This window comes from Hyperolius riggenbachi, chromosome 4, assembly GCF_040937935.1.
Source record: "Hyperolius riggenbachi isolate aHypRig1 chromosome 4, aHypRig1.pri, whole genome shotgun sequence".
Lineage (NCBI taxonomy): Eukaryota > Metazoa > Chordata > Amphibia > Anura > Hyperoliidae > Hyperolius > Hyperolius riggenbachi.
The window spans coordinates 460,171,715-460,193,947 of record NC_090649.1 but is presented as its reverse complement, the minus strand read 5'-3'; the positions used below and the strand labels follow the sequence as shown (position 1 = coordinate 460,193,947).

At 43.9% G+C, this 22,233-nt stretch overlaps 1 protein-coding gene across 1 annotated transcript in view; it reads right to left on the bottom strand.

Annotated features, from left to right (window-relative positions):
• Window positions 1-5,008: 5,008 nt before the first annotated feature.
• ITPKB (inositol-trisphosphate 3-kinase B) overlaps window positions 5,009-22,233 on the bottom strand; it is a 141,228-nt gene continuing 124,003 nt past the window's right edge. The window contains exon 8 of the mRNA XM_068232814.1: window positions 5,009-7,177. Within this exon, the coding sequence (XP_068088915.1) occupies window positions 6,953-7,177 (225 nt within the window). The 3' untranslated portion in view covers window positions 5,009-6,952. The remainder of the gene's footprint in view (window positions 7,178-22,233) is intronic.

The window sequence follows — 22,233 nt, the reverse complement described above, 5'->3', positions numbered from 1 at the left end:
TTACGAAACCGCACCTCCCTGAGCAGAAGACTGGAACAGAGCCCATCGGGTGTGGTAGGCATGCCTCCCGTCCACATAGGCACAAGACACTGCAGCCCACCTCCAGAAGCTAACAGAGACCCCCAATGGGATGTCATCACCCGCACTGTAAGTAATGTGTGTGAGGGGAGGGGGTTGGCTGGAGTGGGCCTGGGCTCCTCCTTAATTTTCTTGGCCTTCCCGCAAGCAACCCAGAGGAACTGATCACTTTCACCCAGCGGGCATTGTTCCTGCAGGAAGTTATTTTAGAGATTTCACAGCAGGACACCTCCCCCCATCCTCTCCATGGAACAGAACACACTGATAATCTGGGAGCCCAACAGCATGTCTGTACAGCTCTTGCTCCTTCCTCAACACCTAAAACAATCCCTAATGATTACTTTGGGTGACAGTAATATACAATATTTGCATATCTTCAGTGTTGTGTGAGATGAGAGGTTGGAGGGATGGGGGGGGCGGGATTTAAAAATAGACGGGCTTTAAACTTTAAATAAACAGCAACTCTTTTGACCACGCTACCTCTGAGCTGATGCACACTTTATGTAGTCACACAACTTGGAATGGATCAATCAGAATGCAGCAGCTGTACAAAATCTGCATAAACCCAACAATTTGCATCTCACTGACCGCCCCTTATTGTGTGTTTGTTTTCTGTCTAGATATAGTGCTGCTGACTATTGCTGCACAGAGAATAAAGAGCACATCTCTGATTTCCTAGTTTATCTCTGTTAAATCACTTAAAGAGGAACTGTATTGAAAATAACAATGAATAAAATTGCTTATTGTTTATTAATTTATAAATGATTTAGTCAGTGTTTGCCCATTGTAAAATCTTTCCTCTCCCTGATTTACATTCTGAAATGTATTACTGGTGGTGACATCTTTAGTTCTGCCAGGCGATCTCTGTGGAATGTTCCTTACTCAGGGTAGGAACACACTAGGTAGAACTGCATATGCGTTTTCCATACACATAGTGGAAAATGCATTTGCGATTCTGCCTAGTGTGTTCCCACCCTGAGAGTTCTATGCACAGATGGAGATATTGCTTGCTTGGCAGTTGGAAAAAGCCGTTATTTCTACAAATGATCTTTGGCCACATTGTGCTTCTTTCCATGCCTGGGATCTGTACTCGCTTTGGATTATGTTCAGCGTAACACTCCCCATCTTCCTGCATGAGACATTATTTGCACAGAGCAGCTTATTTTTTCCCTATTTTGCACTAAACAGACCCGTAGCCACACATTTGTTTTCCTTTAAAGTTTCGACCTCATGACTCGAAGAAGCCTAGCTGGAGAAAGTCACAACCAGTTCTGTAAGTTGAGCAGCCGAGTAGTTCAGCATTTATCAGTGGTCAACCAAGATACTTTCTGCACAGTTTGTATGTTCTCCTCGTGTCTATGTGGGTTTCCTCCGGGCAATCCGGTTTCTTCCCCCCATCCCCCAAAAAAACCCCTACAGATAAATTAAACTGCTCTTGTACCAAACTAACCCTAGACCAGTGATCTGCAAACTTGGCCATCCAGCTGTTAAGGAACTACAAGTCTCACAATGCATTGCAGGAGTCTGACAGCCACAGTCATGATTCATAAAGGCAAATGCATTGTGGGACTTGTAGTTTCTTACCAGCTGGAGAACCGAGTTTGCAGATCACTGCCCTAGACTCTGTTAAGGTGGCCAAACATTATGCAATCAAATCGTTTATTTTTTTTTCCTTTTTGCAATAAAAAGTATTGAATGGCTAACCAAAAAGAAACTTTGTTTTCCTTAAGAAAAAAAAAAACACACAAAAAAAAAAACATTTTCTGCTTTTGTTGTTGTTTGTTTTTGCTCAGTTGGAGAAATGAGATATATAAAAAAATACAAAAACTTAAGGTTTTATTTAATAATTTCTTTGATATTGAAGAAAAATGTATCATAAGTGTATGGTATATTGTTTTTGATTTTTCAGATTATTCGATCAAGCGAAAAAATCAATCAGGGCACTACCTGCATGGAGTTTGTATGTTCTCCCCGTGTTTGTGTGGGTTTCCTCCGGAAATCTAGTTTTCTCCCACATCCCAGAACCATACAGATAAGGTAATTGGCTTCCCCCTAAATTGGCCCTAGACCAGTGATGGCTAACCTTGGCACTCCAGCTGTGACAACTACAAATCCCATCATGCCTCTGCCTCTCTGAGTTATGCTTACAGCTGTCAGAGTATTGCAATGCCTCATGGGACTTGTAGTTCCAGCACAGCTGGAGTGTCAAGGTTAGCCATCACTGCCCTAGACTATGGTACATACACTACATGATACACACCTAGACATAGGACTATGGTAGGGATTACATTGTCAGTGGGCCCCTCTGAGGGACGGTTATGTGACAAGACAATGTACTCTGCACAGCACTGCGGAAGATGTTGATGCTACATAAATATTAATAATAATATTTAAAAAAAGGAATGGATCTGGAAACAGTCAAAGCGGCTCTGAAAATTTGTGCTGCACATGTGAATAAAAACCAATAACGGGATACTAATATTTCTATTTTGTGAAAAACTTCATGCAAATTGCATGCCGTTCAAAATCGAGTCAATCAAAATCTGCAGGATTTCATTGGTCCAATTCTGAACTGTGTGCAATTTCAATAAAATATACTGTACTCAGCAATCATGCCATAATATGCAGATTAGTCATACAGAGTTGGCTTTCAGCTACACATTGATGATCACCACCGCAGGACGGACCGCGGAAAGCCAGAGGATACGCTCCGCCCAGCAATACAGGGACACTCGTTGGAATTCCCTCTCATTGTTTTCCTACAGTCCATCATAAACGGGCTGGTGGCCCCCTCCCCTCTGATTATCCAAGAGGCGGGGCCACCCAGATATCTGCTAATGAGCGGTGATAGTATAATATCAGTATAATAGCTCCTGTATCCTGCTGAGGATATCCTGAAATCTCACAAGGTCAGGAAGCTGAGGACAGAAGTGAATTCCTGACCTATGGAAATAACATCTGCAGCTTCCATGTAAGCATTTGCCTTATTTCACCAGCAGGGGGAAGCAGAGAGCTCTGCAGCAGATCAAACACTGTCTAAAAACCATATGCCACTGTATACAGTATAATCTGGTAGCATTATGAAAAGATGGGCGTTATAAGGTCTTGTTCACATTTGCATTAAAAAAACGGTCTGTTTAGTGGACTGTAATGGAACTGATCCTAACAGATGTGAACAGATTCCATGTTAAAGAGGAACGTTAACCAAGTATTGAACTTCATCCTAATCAGTAGCTGATACTCCCTTTCCCAAGAGAAATCTTATCCTTTTCTTGAATAAATCATCAGGAGGGGAGGTCTGTGTGGCTGATACTGCGGTGAAACCCCTCCCACAGTGTGATGTCATGACCATGGTCCTGACAGTTTGCTGTCTGTGAACCTCACTGCATTGTGTGAAATAACGGCTTTTTCCAACTGCCAAGCAGTCAGTATCTCCCTCTGTGCATTAGCCTCTCAGTAACGAACATTCCGTACAGATCACTTGGCAGAACTAAAAATGTCACCACTAGGAATGCATTTCAGAATATAAATCAGGGAGAGGAGAGATTTTACAATGGACAAACACTGACTAAATTATCTATAATGAATATTGTAAACAATAATCAATTTTATTCATTATGTTATTGTTACTGCAGTGAACGGACAACAGGTTTGGGGAGGGAGAGTTTTTTCCGCATCGATGGACCTGTCGCATTCACTGGAACGGAGGGTCATGGAATACAAACTGATGCCCAATAAAAACTAATCCATTTCCACTGATGAGTTATTGATCAGTTCAGTGTGTAGCGGGCCTAACCGAGGTAAAATACCCTCTGCTAGTAGTAATAACTCTGCTCTGGTATCCCCTGGGGAATGAGCAACAGATAAATCATGGATTTGATTTACTCAGCAACCTGCGTGATGACGCGCAAATCGCAACGCACAGAACTTCCTTGCCATTCATTTGTAGCACAGGCATAAAATCAGCAGGAAGTGCGTTCAATTGGTCCAGTTCCGGTGACATTTGCATGCAAAGCCAGAATTATTTATATCTCATTGACCATCTCTAATGAAGAAGCACCCAATTTTGATTGGACAATAATTGGCCAATTTGACCACCTCCATGTAGTGTGAGGGCCGACAGACTGAATACTAGGAATAGATTGTGTAGGTTAATCTCTCATACTACACGGGAGGGGTAAATTGACCAGTGATTGGCCAATAAAATTAAATGTGTGTACCAATGATGATCCCCGGATGAAATCCGAATAGATTTTATTCGGATTTCATCCAGGTAATTAAAGCACCTGTGCGGGTGGGCGAGAGGGGGGGGTTAAACTTACCCAGCTGGTGTCTTCTTTAATCCGTCCCACGGCGCTTCATACACTGTGTTCCAAGCCACGGTCACATGATTACAAACACTTCCTCCTTCCTGGTTGAAGAAGGAAGTGTTTGTTGTAGTCACACGTGACACGCTTAGAACGCAGCGTGGGAGGCGCCGTGGGACGAATTAAAGAAGACACCTGTTGGGTAAGTTTAACCCCCCCCCTCTCGCCCACCCGCACAGGTGCTTTAAAGTGAACCAGGGACGAAACACCCTCATGTATTTTACCATATATATCAGTGGAAACTTAGAGAAAACACCTACCCTGCTCTCTGTTTCATCCTTCACTGCACAGCTTGCTTCTAATCAGGCCTGATGAAATCCCCGACTGAGCATTCAGTCTGGCTTTGCTCAGGAATATTTATAGCTCAGTCTGTGTTCTCTCATGTCTTTTCAAGTCCAAGCCTGTCCCCTGCTGGCTCTGCTCAGGAATCATTAAAGCTGAGTCATTATAGCAAAGCCAGACTGAATGCTCAGTCGGGGATTTTATCAGGGCTGATAACAAGCAGGCTGAGCAGCGAAGGATGAAACAGAGAGCAGGGTAGGTGTTTTCTCTAATGTTCCCACTGATCTATATGGTAAAATAAATGAGGGTGCTTCGTCTCTGGTTCACTTTAATTACTTGGATGAAATCTGAATAAAACCTATTCGGATTTCATCCGGTGATCATCACTGGTGTGTACGTCCCTGAACAATGCTGTCAGGTCATATCAGGTGACAGCAATCTAGTGGGTATCAGATAAAGGGCTCCAGTTACACAGAACGTCACCTCCTTTGGAAGGCTTTCAACATACAGTAGAATCTTGTTATAGGAAACTCTGATATAGTAACAACTGGCCAGGGCCGGATTCTCCATAAGGCACTGTAGGCACTTGTAACAGGCGCCTTATGCGGGAGAGGAGTTCCCCTCCTCAGATCACTGAACTCAAGAGCTTACAGTCATATACCTAACCTCAGACACTTACACCCTAAGCTGTGTCTCATGTCACCATGATATGAGACTGTCATTAGAGTGCAAGAACAGTTAGTGGCATAAGGAAGGGATGAGAGTTCTGAATATTTTTACTTGGGGGTGTGATCTGTGTTCAGGGGCGGAGTTTAGGGCCCCAGGACGCCTGTGCCAATAGGCCTCTGAGTTGTAAATCCAGGCCTGCCTCTGGCTATAGTAATCTCAGTCCCCAGGTCCCGACCATGTGCCTGTATGACTATACAATATATGACAAATTCTGATAAGTAAACTTCTGATATAGTAAACTCCTTTGACGTTTACTATAAAGAAATTTTACTGTACCGCCAAACATCTGAAGCCAAGAAAAAAAGGACACTAAGCCCGCCCCTGTCACACCTTTAGCTACACTGCAATTTTACATGAGATGCATCTCCTATATAGTCCAGCGATGTCCGACCTCCTATTACCACTCAGCGCTCTCCTTAGTGCCCGGCATCTCCATCCTCTTACATCACACACAATACAGGAGGAGAAGCTGACACTAGGGGGAGGACTGAGCGGTGACAGGAGGTTGGACATCACTGGACTCCGGCAGAGCAGGTAAGACAATAGTAAGGCTTCCGCATGCCCACACTCTGCAATATATGATGGGTTGAGCACATGAACAGCACAGGGGCGCAAGACGGGAGAGGAGCACACTACAGGACACAGAGGTAGCTGCATGGGACGATACTTCCTAACCTGGGACAGTCTTGGGAAACTCTAGACGATTGGGAGGAATGCTTTCAAACAGCTTGATATTTAGGGAACAGACTATCATCTCTTTACTCGCCTGTATTTTTCAACTGAAGTTGCTGAAAAAATCGGTTTCCAGTCACTGGCAGTAGATATCATCCTATCCTACTAAGAGACTTTTCAAAATGTTGGCGCATGTCTGCAGCCAATCAGAGACAATCTCCTCTCCACAGAAACAGGAAGCCTTTCTGTAGACGTATCTAGTTTTCATTTCCTACTTCATGCCAGAGCTAGAAAATGATTGGTCAATTTTAAAACCTCCATTACGTCGCTTCACACATTATTGTGGACTCTTTGACACATCCGGCCTGTTAGTCTGGAGTGGGGACTCTGAGGTTCGGCACCTCGTGGATATTTGTAGGAAGAAAAGCTAGTGATGGTTGCTATGGAGCCGCCACATAGCAAAATGGCCGACGTCACGTTCAGAAAATAGGCCAAAGAACTCGACAGGTGCACAGTGAAATGTACTTCAAAATAATATTAATAAAGAAGGGAATTAAAAAGCATTTAAAACAAGGTTCCAACAAGTTGGCTGAAACTCAATCTGCATTTTTTTTCTCTTTTTTTTCTTTCCTTAATTAAAAAAACAGTCATTTTTTGTTCTGGCAAAAAACTATGTACAAGGGCTAAATAAAAATCCCATGATCCACCCTCGTCCCGATCACCATAATCGAGACGGAGCCGATTTGGCCTTCGGTGTCCACCAATGGAATCGGGAAGAATTAAAAGTGTTGTGTAGTGCTTTCCTGGGTTGTCTGGAGGACGTTTTAGGGGGTTTCTTGGGCTTCCTCCTCACTTGCCATCTCTCTGAGGATCTTGACCAGGTTTTCCAGTCCATACACATAGCCGTCCTCACGGTTTCCCTCCACCCAGGAGACTTTGTGGTCCAGGACTTGGCCTTCTGGCAGCGGGGTGGTCTTTCCGAAGTCAATCATCCAGACTTTGGCCTGCTCCTTTTTGTCATGAACGAACAGCAGGGAGCTTCCAATCACCTGCAGGGGGAGACAGAGACATAGATACTTAAGAATTGTTAGCAGAAATATAGTTGTTTGGCACTGTAGACAGATACCTCTCCAGGGGCGAGTCTGGGTAATATGACGCCTATGGCAAACACTGGAACTGCGCCCCTCCCGGTCAGAGGCCCTTTTCCCTTTAAAAACAGCATCCTTTCTCACAAACATGTGTTATGGTTGGCTGTGTTTTCTGTCTCGGGATATTGCTGAAGTTACTTTTTTTGCAAATATCTCTTCTAATTCCCTCTCTGTCCTCTTTTCTAACACTAAGCCAAGTGCACTCTACATACATAAATTAAGTAGCCATGTTCCCCTGATAACAGAATTAATCTGATCTGAGGGCTGAGTGACTGGGAGACATGGGGGCAGGCATGGCAATGTAGCTCAAAAGCAGGCATGGGGGCGCAGCACAGGAGCAGGCATGGTGCTCATGGTACTGTGGCGCCCATGGCATGAGCACCCCTCTAGATACGCCTCTGTACCTCTCCACTTGTGGTCAGGACAAGTGTTTCCATGGGGACAAAATTGCCTTCTGCTCAAGGGTTCCAAGCTTTTTAGAGGTCACTTGAAGTGAAAGTTATGGAGGCTGCCATATTTATTTCCTGTTAGACAATACCAGTTGCCTGGCAGCCCTGCTGATCTTTTTGGTTGCAGTAGTGTCTGGATCACACACCTGGAACAAGCATGCGGCTAATCCAGTCAGGCTGCAGTCAAAAACATCTGATCAGCATGCTTGTTCAGGGTCTGTGGGTAAAAGTATTAGAGACAGAAGATCAGCAGGACAGCCACGCAATGTGCATTTTTCAAAATTAAATAAATATGTCAGCTTCCATATCCCTCTCACTTTACGTTCCCTTTAAAACTCTTTCTCACACTATATAGCTAAACTTGGCAGCAGAATTTACGATGCCTCTGTGACAGTCCAACTCCCAGGTCTGTGAGCATGGTGTAACAAGGATTCTTATCTCAGCTAACAACCTCCCACCCCGTTTAGTTGTTCTGTTTCACTTAAGGCATCTTAATGACATGTATTTATGCTTGAAAAAAATATATGTATCCCCTTTTGATGTTGCATGTAAATAGCTGTCTGTTTCATCAGTTTGTAAGCAAACAGGATTGAAACCCGACTAAGGCTGCAAAGCCGAAAGCTTGCTTACGCTTATTCTTTTAAAGAGACTCTGAAATCTCAAAAAAAAAAAACACTTTTTATTTCAGATTGCTCTATAGTATTAATGTGCCACCTAAACCGCTGCATACCCGCGGCTGAATACTCACTATAACCCCCCGAAATCCCCCAGGGAAGATTTGTGCAGCGCTTCTGTGTAGAGGCAGAGCTTTGAGCTGTAGCTCTACCTCTACTCACGTCCATCAGCACTGATCGCCGCCTCCCCCCGCCCCTCTCAGTCTTCTTTCACTGAGAAGAGGCGGCGATCAGCGCTGATGGACGCGAATGGAGGCAGAGCTACAGCTCAAAGCTCTGCCTCCTTAGGGCAGCAAAATCCATGACCAAGAAAGTCGTGGATTTTTGCCCAGGGATTTCGGGGGGTTATAGTGAGTATTCAGCCGTGGGTATGCAGCGTTTTAGGTGGCACATTAATACTATAGAGCAGAGGTGCCCACACTTTTTCAGCCTATGATCTACTTTAAAGAATTAGCAAGTCAAAATGATCTACCTATGTACAATTTTAGGAGCACACTTGTATACACAGAATGGAAAATGTAGTGGGGTCGAGATCTACCATAAAGTCCTTCGCGATCTACCAGTAGATCGCGATCTACCTAATGGGCACCCCTGCTACAGAGCAATCTGAAATAAAAAGTGGGGTTTTTTGAGACTTCAGAGTTTCTTTAAGTTAGCCAATACATGATATCATCCTGATTTAAAACTTCTTCATTTTAATTTGCAGTTAGCAATAAATTTATAAAGCTGACTGAAGCCTAAATTCCTCATCCTTACCAGCTTAACGATTGCTTTAGAAAATAATATGTCGATTATTTTGCACTTTTAACATTGATTGTTTAGAACAATAACATTTAAAGGCAACCTAAAATGAAAGGGTTTTGGAGGATACCATATTTATTTCCTTTTAAACCATGCCAGTGTCAGGCTTGGTATAACGTATACACAGAGGATCAGATCATCGTAGTCAAACGAAGCTAGGGTCATACACGAGAGATCAGAAGGCAGCGGTACAATAGGTTGAGACAAAGGCTAGGTCGTTAAACAAGCTGAGGTCATACACGGAGTATCAGATGGCTACGGCACAATAGGCTGAGGCAAAAGGCTTGGTCGTTAACTGGTGGGGGTCATACACAAAGGGTCAGATGGCTAAGGTACAAAGTCATGACAGCAAAAGTCATACACAATAATCAAAATACTGGTCTAGCTGGAGTATATATATATATATATATATATATATATATATATATATATATATATATATATATATATATATATATATATATATAAAATCGGATGTATGTATGTGTGTGTGTGTGTGTATGTATGTGCCGCGATCACTCGAAAACGGCTTGACCGATTTGAACGAAACTTGGTACACAGATCCCTTACTACCTGGGATGATATGTTCTGGGGGTCTCGCGGCCCCCCTGCACACCTGGGCGGAGCTACAAACAGCAAATCAGATTTCACCCATTCAAGTCAATGGAAAAAATGGAAAAGGCTGCCATTCTGCCAGTAATCAAGCCAGAGTCCCCACACTTGGCACAGTTGGTCACTTGGTGACCGAGGTTACGAATTCAGGAAAAATAGGAGGAGCATAACACAGCCAATCAAATTTCAGCCATTCATTTTAAATGGGAAAATGTAAACTGCAGCCATTCTTAGACTCTTAATCGCAGGGTTCTCAAACTTGCCACAGTTGGTCACTGGGTGAATGTGATTAACATTCAAGAAAATGGGTGGAGCCTACAGCAGCCAATCAAAATTCACCTATTGATTTTCAAGGGGAATATTTAAACTGCTGCCATTCTTACACTGTTAATGGAAGAGGCTTCAAACTTGCTACAGTTGGTCATTGGGTGACTGGGGTCCAAATGCACTAAAGGGGCGGGGCCACCTACAATCAGATTTCCTTGGTGGATAAACTGCTTCCATTCACACATTTTTGATGCCAGGAACCTGAAAGCTCACAAACTTGGTCACTGGGTGACTGTGTGTCAAGGTTACAAAATGTGGGCGGAGCTAAAAACAACTTTTACTGGAAAATATAAACTGCAGCTATTCTTACACCGTTAAGGGCTCTCAAACTTTGCACAGTTGGTCACTGGGTGAATGAGATTAAGATTTTGGAAGGTGGGTGGAGCCTACAACAGCCAATAAAAATTCACCTTTTGGTTTTCAAAGGGAATTTTATACTGTTAATAGCAAATGCCTCAAACCTGATACAGTTAGTCATTGGGTGATTAGGGTTCAAATTCAGAAAGGGGGCGGAGCCACAAACAGCCATATTTGTTTATTTTTCAATGGGAATATACAAAGTATTGATACCAAGGACCCAAAAGCTGATAAACTTGATAACTGAGTGACTGTATGTCAAGGTTAGAAAAAGTGGCCGGTGCCAACAACTACATTTTTTACTTTCAACGTGATTTTATTGAAATATATAAAGTTAACATAAAGGAAAAACATACATTGAATATATGTATCAGGTAATATTGCAATATGGGTATTTGGTAATGTTAAACCAGGTGATTTACCTAACATGTATCAATAATGACTTCCTGTCTTTATCGAAATAACCTATGAACTTAAGTATTATTAACCTTTTGGGGTAATCAGTGGGGTTCAGAAGAGAGGAACCCAATTTGATCTATGCGGTTAGGATTTTAGGACTTCAATGTACTTAGTTCTAGAATTTACATAGAGGGAAGGCCAATGGTATAATAATAGTAGTATATTATAACACACTTGTAGACAATACTCTAAAGTTATTTATTATAAATCTCTCTATAAACTATCTACTGTTTCTATCTTAGTCAGTATATGTTTTCCCTCTGGTGAGAGGAGCCATGGGATCCAAAGCCTTAGAAAGGTTGTGGAATTTCTTTGCAGTAGACTGGTGAGGTATTCATTTAGACAGATTGTGTTCATTTTTTGGGTAATCAATTGCCATGGTATGTCTGGTTTACGCCAATGAGCAGCTATCGTTTGCTTTGTAGCTGTACATATTTTGCTCAAAAGATAGTTCTCATTTTTCGTAAGGCCTGGAAGTGGTAGGTTTAATAAAGCATTAGTAATTTCCGGTGTGATACCGCTCCCTACAATTGAACTCATCCAGCTATATACTTTTGCCCATATATTCTGGGCTGTCTGGCAGTCCCACCAGATGTGTCTAAAGCTACCCAATACATTGCAATTCCTAAAACAGACGGGGTTTTTATCCGGGGAGATCTTGTGGTGTCTATCTGGTGTTAAGTACGTACGGTGGAGGACTTTGATGGCAGTTTCGGTTAAGGAGATATTGGTTGAACATTTCGGGGTCAGCCTCCAAATTTTTTCCCACTCTTCTTTAGTGATTGGTGATTGGATATCGGTTTCCCATTGTATCTGTGAACGGGATTTTCCCTCCAGGTTTAAGGAGGTTAATTGTTTATAGATACTTGAGATAAGATGTTTAGCTGGCCTCTCTGAGAGAGATAGTTTCTCTAACATCGTTTTTTCAGAGAGCTGAGCTCTATTGAAAGTTTTATAAAAGTAATGGTGTAGCTGACAAAATGTGTAATATTCTCTCAGCGGTATATCCAGTTCTTGGCGAAGTGCCTGAAAGGAGGTAAAATGTCCCCCTTTTATTAGGTTGGAGAAATTTACTATATGGTTTGTAGTCCACCATTTAAACAAGACAGGGTTGTTACCTGGGAGAAAATCCGGGTTCAAAGTTATTGGGGAAAATATGGAGGGATCCGATATCAGTTTGAACTTAAATTTAAGCCTGTTCCATAATTTGAGGGTCTCTACTGTTGTTGTTAATGCTTTTGACCATATAAGAGGTGGAGTGGATTGGAGCCAGAAAATGTTCTGTAGTGAGTAAGGTTTTATGATAGAGTTCTCTAGTTCTTTCCAGTTAGGGTTGTTGAGAGTGTGTGTAGCCTGGAACAGTTGAGCAATCCTAGCTGCTTGGAAATACTTGTGGAACGAGGGAACTCCCAGGCCCCCTTTAATTTTTTCTCTGTACATAATTTCGGCTTTTATTCTGGGTCTTTTAAAGTTCCATATAAAGGAATTAGTAAAGGATTGGAAAGAGTCAATTTGGCTTTTAGGGATTTTTATAGGGATGGATCGAAATAGGTACATTAATTTAGGGAGGATTACCATTTTAATTATATTGATGCGTCCTATCCAGGAGATATTCATTTTGTCCCATCCCATGAGACTGGCCCTTAAGGATTTGAATAATGGAGGGTAATTCAGGTCATACATTTGACTTGAATTTTTGGGAATCTGAATACCTAGGTACTTGATGGAGTTATCCTGCCAAGTGAGTGGGAAATTAGACTTTAAATGCATTTCTTGGCCCGCTGACATATTTAAAGTAAGAGCTTCCGTTTTCTCTTGGTTACAATTGAGGCCTGACAAGAGCCCAAATTCCTTTAGTGCTTTGCAGATGTTTGGAATAGATATCAAGGGTTGTTGTATTGATAGAAGCAAATCATCTGCAAAAGCACTGCATTTGTATTCCTTGTCATTAATTTCTATACCTTTGATCGAGGAGTTGGAGCGAATGTATTCTAGCAATGGTTCGAAGGCCAAGGCGAACATGGCGGGAGAGAGGGGACATCCCTGTCTCGTGCCTCTGGATATGGTGAAGGAATCTGAGTCTAGGCCCGAGACCAGAACCGTTGCTGAGGGATTCGAGTAGAGGGTGCGGATTGTGTCAAGAAACTGTCCTTGAAACCCAAATTTCATTAAGACTTTAAATAGGTACTGCCAGTTAAGGGAGTCAAAGGCTTTTTCGATATCAATAGCCATTAGTACCGTTGGTATTTTATTTCTATTAGTATAATATATCAGGTCCAAGAGTTTCCTGACGTTATCCGGTCCCTGTCTGGATGGTATAAAGCCTACCTGGTCTAGATTTATCAATTCAGGGAGAAAAGAATTTAGACGGTCAGCTAAAATTTTGGTCATTAGTTTATGATCAATATTTATTAATGATATCGGACGATAATTTTTACATAACGAGGAATCTTTGTTCTCCTTGGGAATAACTACTATAGTGGCTTTGTTTGCTTCTACACTTATGTCTTCTCCTTTTCTTATTGACAGAAAATATTTACATAATTGGGGGGCTAGAATTTCTTGGAAATTTTTATAGTATGCATCTGTTAGACCATCAGGCCCTGGAGCTTTAAATGGCTTTAAGTTCTTTATTGCTCTCTTGATTTCCTCTTCCGTTATAGGTTTATTCATGATTTCATTTTGCAGTGTAGAGATTTTTGGGAGATTTAGATCATGTAGGAAGCCGTCTATATCTTTGGGGTTAGGTGGCTTATTCATGGAATATAATTTTTGGTAAAACTCCTTGAATAACGAGGAGATTTTCCCCGGGTTATGGGTTGATCCTCCGTGTGGCAATCTCATGGGATGGGAAGCCCTCGTTCTTTTTTTTGCCTGGATTTTCCTGGCTAGAAGTGAATGGGCTTTATTGGCTAAGGTGAAATATTTATGACCTAGCCAGAGGAAGTTTTGGGCTACTTCTTTAGTTAGAATAGTATCCAATTCTTCCTTTATTTTCTGGATTTGTCTTAGTATATTTATAGTCATGTTAGTAGCATGAGTTGATTGCAATCTGTTGAGTTCTCTTTCTAGAATATCTCTATGATATTGCTTATTCCTTTTCAGGTGTGATGTAAGGCTAATAATTTGACCCCTTATAAAGGATTTATGAGCGTTCCACCAGGTAGAGGCTGAAGTGGCCTCCGGTACATTTATTCGAAAATAATCTTGGAGGGAGGATGCTATTTGTGTGACATTCTTTTTTGAAGAGAATAAAAAGGGTGGGACCCTCCATTTCGGTCGCAAAGGAAAATTTGTAAGGGGGGCGATTTTGGATATAATCATGGAGTGATCTGAAATGGAATTATGAACTATGTCAGATTGTATTAGACCATTTATCAAATCTTTAGAAAGCAGGATGTAGTCTATACGAGCCGCGCTTAAGTGGGGATGGGAAAAGTGGGAAAAATCCATCTTCTTGGGATGTGACTCTCTCCATGAATCTACTAGATTCAGTTCTTTTAAAAATCTAAAAAAGGATTTTGGTGGCTTTGGTCTATTTCTTCTAGCGTTGGAGCTGGAGCAGTCCACTAAGGGATTTATTACCAAATTTAGGTCACCTCCCATAATTAAGCTCCCTGTGGAATGTTTCCTTATGAGCTCTAAACAGGAATTATAGAAGGCACTGTTTTTAACAGAAGGGCCATATATATTAATTATTGATATTTTCTTACCCTGTATGGTACCTGTTATTATAAGAAGTCTACCTTCTTTATCCCTAAATTCTTTCTCACAAGAGAAAGCGGTGTTCTTATGAATCAAAATTGCCACTCCGTTAGTTTTGTGTTCTGGGTTGTTAGACAAGTAAAATGTCGGATAGTCTTTGTGGAAAAAGGTGGGGGATTGTTGCCCTTTAAAATGGGTTTCCTGTAACAGGATTATATTTGGCGCTTTAGCCGAATATACTTTAAAACATTTTGCTCTCTTAAAGGGGCTATTAAACCCTTGGGTGTTGTGGGTCAGGATTTTCAAGCCCATGTTACCCCAAACCAATGAAATGCATTTTAGCCATCAAATTCCTCGTCCCCACCCTCCCCTCTTTTCTAAAATTCCAGCCCCAACTCGTACATCTATTGCTCAGTTGCTTCTTATATCTCTTCTGAATAGTTATATTGTTGACATAAAACCAATCTAGAACAAAACTATCTAACCAATAAGTAAACTTAGCTCTAATGTTTAACCTTTGGTAACAAATAACCCTATCAGGTAATGTGGGAACTTCAGGTGTCAGGTATCTACTGTACCTGGACAGAGGTTCCAGGTGGGGTACCATTTACTCTGGCCCGTCTACTGAGGGTAAAAAAGAAAAAGCAAAACATCTTAGTCCGCCTGCAATAAACATACTCATTAACCTTAATATTTTGTATAATGCACAACAGCTGGGTTGCCTTGGGGTGGGTCAGTTTTAATTCCAGGGAGGAATTATTGTCCACAGTTAAGTATTGCTAGCTTGTAGAGCTAAGGACTTTCTTGCAAAGGGTATTTTGGATGGCGTTACTTGCTTCTCCCGGAGTTTCTTGGAGGTAGAATGGTGGACTTCAGTCCATTCTCTCTGGGTTCTCTTGGCCGTGTTCGGTGTTTCCACCATCATATCTTCCTGAGATGAAAGTAAGTTGTTCTCTTTTAAAGCTTTGAGGCCAGCCTGGAGAGATGTGATTTGGTACTTTTTTTGTCCTAGGGTGACAAGAAGAGCAAAGGGGAAACCCCACTTATACATTATTGCCTTTTTCTGCAAAATTGCTGTCACCGGTTTCAGTGTTCTCCGTTTCGCTAGAGTTATTGGGGAGATATCAGGATATATTTGCACTCTATATTCTCCTATACCCTGCGTTCCCAGATCTCTTGCAGCTCTTAATATTAGTTCTCTAAGTTCCGGGTAGTGAAGCTTCATTATTATATCTCTGGGTTTGCTTGTATCCCTGGGCGGTTTCAGGGCTCTATGGATGCGATCCATACGGAACATTTCATCTGGCTGGTCCGGGGACAGTGCTTTAAACATAGCAAAAACGTACTCTTTATAGTCTTTAATGCTCTCAGGGACTCCTTTAATCCTTAAGTTCTCTCTGCGCCCCCTGTTATCCAAATCTTCAATTTTTGCTTCTGAGGTAGCATTTGTTTCTTCCTGCGCCTCCATTTTATCCTGTATACCATTCAGGGAGTCAGATATGTCGTCTACTCTCTTCTCCAAATTATTAGTTCTCTCCCCTAGCTCTTCAATCTGGGAGGATAAGGTATGCACTGCCGAGCGAATCTCCAGTCTCAGCGACTCTTTTAGATTATCTAGCAAGTCTGAGATATCTTTTAGAGTTACATTACTCACTGTGCACTCTGTTGTCGCTCCTTTGGCAGGCGCTTCTTCCTCTCCCTGTCCCTGTTGTTTCTCAGGCGCCATCTTTGCTTTTTCCCTTGGCTTGAAGAAATCAAGTGAAGAAGGCTGTGTTCCCTTATTCTTCCCGGTTTTGGCTGACATGCCCGGGTGCGGCAGGCTCTTGGCTACCCAGCGGTGCGCTGCTCCAGTTTTCCGGCTAGCATTCGGCGGTATAAAAACCCCTCCGTAGACGGATCAGGTGCGGAGCTTACGGGGAATGCGTCTTCCTCATAGCGCGCCGCGCATGCGCCCCCAACAACTACATTTTTAACATGGCAGGGTTCCCAAACTTTACACAATTAGTCACTGGGTGACTGGGATGAATATTCAGAAATGTGGGTGGAGCCTACAACAGCCAATCAAAATTGACCTATTGATTTTCAAGGGGAATATTGACATTGCTACCATTCTTACACTGTTAATGGCCTCAAACCTGATACAGTCAGTCATTGGGTGACTGGGGTCCAAATTCACTAAAGGGGTGGAGCCACAAACAGCCAATCAGATCTGTTAGATTGATTTCAGCTGTTCTCTTATTGACAGGGTTCTCAAACGTGACACAGTTGGCCACTGGGTGACTGGGACTAATATTCAGGAAAGTGGGTGGAGCCTACAGCAGCCAATCAAAATTCACCCCTTGATTTTCAAGGGGAATATTTACATTGCTGCCATTCATACACCCTTAATGGCAGAGGCCTCAAATCTGGTACAGTCAGTCACTGGGAGACTGGGGTTTAAATTCTGAAGGGAGCGGGCCAAATACAGCCAATCAGATTTGTTTAAATTCAATGGTAAAAGGCAACTTATTTATGCCAAGGACCCACTGGCGTAACAATAGAGGATGCGACCCCTGCCCCCTATGGCCCGCTCAGGGACTTTTGGGGGGCTGGAGGGGTCGCAGCATAAGAGGAGAGTGTGGCAGATCGGTGGGGAGGGGGGAAATCCCCCCCCCCTCACCTCGGGCTCTCCACTCAGCACTCCCCTCCTGCAATCATTGGTGGCAGCGGGCAGCAGCAGCGGCAGGCTGAATACATTACCTCCTTCTTGCCGGAACTCTTCCGTTCTCTAAGAGCTTCATGCAACTTCCTCTTAGAGAACGGAAGAGCTCCGGCGAGAAGGAGGTAATGTATTCAGCCTGCCGCCGCCGCCGCCCGCTGCCACCAATGATTGCAGGAGGGGAGCGCTGAGAGTCCGAGGTGAGGGAGGGGGGGAATTGAGGGGGGGGGGGATTTCCCCCCTCCCCACCGATCTGCCACATTCTCCTCTTATGCTGCGACCCCTCCTGCCCCCCAAAAGTCCCTGAGCGGACCCTGGAGGGGGGGGGGGGGTGGATTTTTTTTCTTTTGCAGGGGGCCCGGGGATTTCTAAGTATGCCCCTGCAAGGACCCCAAATCTCATAAACTTGTCATTGAGTAATTGTGTATTAGGGCTAAAAAAATGGGCAGAGCCAACACCAGCCAAATACATACCCGGGCAACGCCGGGCAATCAGCTAGTATATATATATAGCTCAATAAGCTAACTAGACTAAGCAACAAGCAATAATATCACAGAGACAGAGTACCCAGCACCAGCGTACTCATTGCCATCACGGACAGTGAGCAAGGCAGGGGTTTAAATCCTACAAACCCCACCCAGGAACGGCCCGACCCAGAGCAACCAATTGGAGTGTCAGCTGACAGCATGTCAGCTGACACTAAATCCTCCAACGTCAGAGGGGATAAGAGCGGCTCTGAGCCACGAGCACCCATCCAGGGACACGAAGAGGCGCGCACTCCCGTTCACTGCCGCAGGGGTGCCAGGGATGCCGCCGGATGAGGAAGATCGCGGCCACGCTCCACTCACTGAGCCGCCGGCGCTGGAACCGCTGACGGGTGAGTTCCTTACAGGCAGTTGCCTGTTTGTCCTGCGGATCGTTTGCCTCTTTTAGCCATAGACCCTGAACAAGGATGCAGCAGATGTTTCTGGCAAAAAATCTGTGAAAATTACCCATATGCTTGTTTCAGGTGTGTAAATCAGACAATACTGCAGCCAAAGAGATCAGCAGGATAACCAGGCAACAGGTATTCTTTAACAGGTAATAAATATGGCAGCCTCCATATCACTCTCACCTCAAGTTCCCTTTAAATATACTGTAAGTGTGTATTATTGCAAAAACAAGGGAATTTCCAATACAAATTAATTTTATTTTTGCACAGGTAGAAAATGCCCCCGCTATAATAATCCGCGGCACTTTACAAGCATGAGTCGCCAATTATTCCCTTAGCCAATGCACTTGGCGCTCTCTCTCCCCGTGGTCTTGTACGCGGCACTCTGAAAACTATTAACTCTCATAAATAGATAATGAGACCTTTTGTTGTACAGTAACTGAATCATAAAATAGGATTAAGGTATGTTCTGCGTGAACAAAAAGCCGTATTCAGCCGCTTGCTGCAGGGAATAAACGCCAGACCTCCGTAGCAGATTCCGCACCGCTGCACGTGTTCTACACAGCAATGGCAGCGCGGCCAAACCAGAGATCATCATCTGCTGTAATAAAACTCCCCTATTAAAGTGATGGTAATCAGCTCTTTCCTGCAGAAACTGTACACACTGGCGATAATGACTTCATTAAAATAAACCTTTCACAGTGGGGATTCAGATTGAGGAAAGTTTCTAAAATTATTTATGTATGTATATTTATAGTTTTTTTTTTAACTTTTCCAAAATTGAAATACTGGGGGTTTTCACCCCAATTTAGTTGGCTTTTAAAGAACCAGAGATGAAGCACCCTCTTGTATTTTACCTTATAAATCAGTGGGAACATGAAAGTAAACACCTAATCTGCTCTTTGTTTCCTTGTTCTCGGTTTAATCTTCCTGTTATCACCTCTGATAAGAATCTCCGACTGAGCACTCAGTCTAGCTTTGCTACAGAAAGATTATAGCTGAGTCTGTCTTCTCTGGTGTCTTTTCAAGCCCAAGCCTGCCCCCTTGTGGCCCTGCTATAATGACTCAGCAATAATCATTCCCTGCAAAGCCAGACTGAATGCTCAGTCCAGGATTTTTATCACAGCTGCTAACAGACACTTTTAGCAGTGAGGATGAAACAGAGAGCAGGGTAGGTGTTTTCTCTAATGTTCTTACTGATATATATGGTAAAATACACAAGGGTGCTTCGTCTCTGGTTCCCTTTAAACAATGGCCTGCTATTATAAACCAGCATACGTAACTTACAGGGGACCATCTAGAAAATTGCAGGATGCTACCTTCTCTTCTTTAAAGAGAACCGCAGCGGTTCATGGGGGAGCATACGGGATACAGAGGCATGTTCTCTGCCTCCTGACATGCCTCTGTGTCCTCACACCGGCGCTCTCTGCCCACCCACCGCCGTCCTATGCCCTCCGAAATAAGCAACATTATTTGTCGCGATCTTGAAGGGAAACATGTGGGAGAGGGATTCCCTACTCGAAACATCAAAACGCCCACTAGGGGCGTTCCTGCAGGCTTTCCAGAGCTGTCATTGGGCAGCTGTCTTTCCCTGGCCACGCCGCCTGCCATTCCCTGCACACTGGGTGAGAGAGATCTCTCACCTTCCAGCATCGTGACCCAGCGGCCATGAACGTGAAAGTGGGCCAGTGTGGCCCACAGGAGCAGCGGAGAGCTGTGGATTTGGCGGCTACCTGATCCACCCAGCCCCCCCCCCCTCCGGATCAGGTAGCCTAGGTTTTTTTTAATTTTACAAGTACCACCTCAGGCTCTCTTTAAACAATACTGAACCATAGCTCCCAACTGTTCCTCTTTTAGAGGGACAGTTCCTCTTTGGGAACCCTGTCCTGCTGTCCCTTTTTCTTGCTTATTTGTCCCTCTTTCAGGACTTATGTACAAATCTATGTAAATACTGTATATGTACTTTTCTACTGAAAACAGTGCTTAATTGACTCTAAACTTTATTCCATCATTTAAATTGATTTACAGTATTTCTTATTTTCAAAAGTTAATATGAAGGAAAATGAACCAGGATAGAAAGGACCAGTATTATAAAACAACTGATTTTTCTTATGGTATGCGTGGCTAGGGGTGTGTTGGGGGTGTGCTTAGGGGCATGGCAGAGGTGTGACTTAAGTGTCCCTCTTTCTAATCTCAAAAAGTTGGGAGTTATGCTGAAGCGTAAAAAAACAAAACAAGATACTTATCTATGGAGAAGGAAGGCTCTGGATCCTATTGAGTCTTCTCTGTACCCTCTCGGTCCCCTCGTTCCAGTTCTGTCCTCCGGTAAAGTGACACCAACTCCGGGAGCCCACAGAAGGCTCCGAGAGGCCAAGTGCTCCTGAGGATGCATGCACAGTGCGGAGCTGCCCATCTTTGGGCGCACTTGGTAACACGAATGCTCCTGAAGCCTTCTGAGGTCCCACCAGCCGGTGCCCATGGAGGGCAGGCCCAGGCAGGTAACTGATCCCTCTCTGATCAGATTGGATCAGAGAGGGATCTGTTTGATGGTCGATCTGCACATACATCGATTGATGCATGGGCATTTTTAGACATCTGATGTGTAGTATAATTCACTCCCCCAGCTGCTGCGTCAGTCCACCTGTGAGGTATAATTTTACAGCCATGACAGGTACACTTCAAGAAACAGGTGACAGGTACACTTCAAGAAACAGGTGACAACCCCCCTTGGCTCCAGAATGAGAATAATTTATTTCACCAAATACAATTAGGAGGTTGTACCCAGAATTGGTTTTGGCTCATACAGGTTCTGGAAGGATGGGGGGAGGGGATAATGTCCGAAAGCCAAAAGCTGAGGTACCACCAGTTTCACTTGTGAATCATCTGTCATCCCTAAGGAGACATCGGGGCAGAGGGAGGCGAAGGTTAAGCAGTGATGACCTAGTTCTTCATGAAAGAAACCTGCGGTGATAGTTGATGCTGCTGAGGATCCCGATCGCTGACGTCTGGCAGTGCTGGCCAAGGTGTTCCAGCTCAAAATGTGCAGTCATGTTAATTTCTGTGGTGGATTTGACTCCTGGGCAGCATTCAGCAGGGCTGGTCAAAATAATCTGGCTGTCACAGAAGTATCCGGCTGCGACGGCTCTTACTTCCGGATTAGCGGCTGGCATCATAGAGGGGCTGAACCAGGGTTTCCCTGCTGCGGTGGAGCAGCAGCAGCCCATGGATGGATGGATGGAGCCGTCATCTAGTAAGGCCAAAGTTTTCTCGATCAGTGCAGTGTTTTCCGACCTCAGTGGACCCCTAACCTCCTGGGTAGTAGCGGTGGACTCCAAAAGGCCTGTACCTGCACAGACAACGGACCCAGGCAGTGGCAAGGTGGAGAAAACTCCAGGTCCCAGACTCCCCACCACTCAGACCAATGTACCAAGCTACACCAGACCATACTTCACACCTTCAGGGGGGGAAACAAGGTGAACTGGTAGGGAAAAGGTAAGAAAAACAAGAAAAAGCCAGAATCCTGTGGCCATGGCTGCCAATTAAGGCGCCATCTTCCTGAACGGCAGTTTAACAGCCATGACAAGTACACTTCAAGGGGCAGATAGCAGCCCCTTATGGCTACAACCATGACAGGTACACTTCAAGGGGCAGATAGCAGCCCCTCATGGCTACAACCACGACAGGTACACTTCAAGAGGCAAATAGTGCCCTCCCCCCAAGCTGCTGCCATGAAAGGTACACTACAAGAGGCAGATAGAGCCCCCCCCCCCCCTTCCTTGACCCCAACAATGACAGGTACACCCCCTCTTGGCTGTAGCAGCTCTGTGAGGGAACATTACCCTGCGACTGTGAGATATGAGACATAGGGACTTGCGACAGCCCCCTCTGGAGTTCTCTGAAGGGACAAGTGTCCCAGCACAAGCCTGGGATTCCTTCCCACGTCC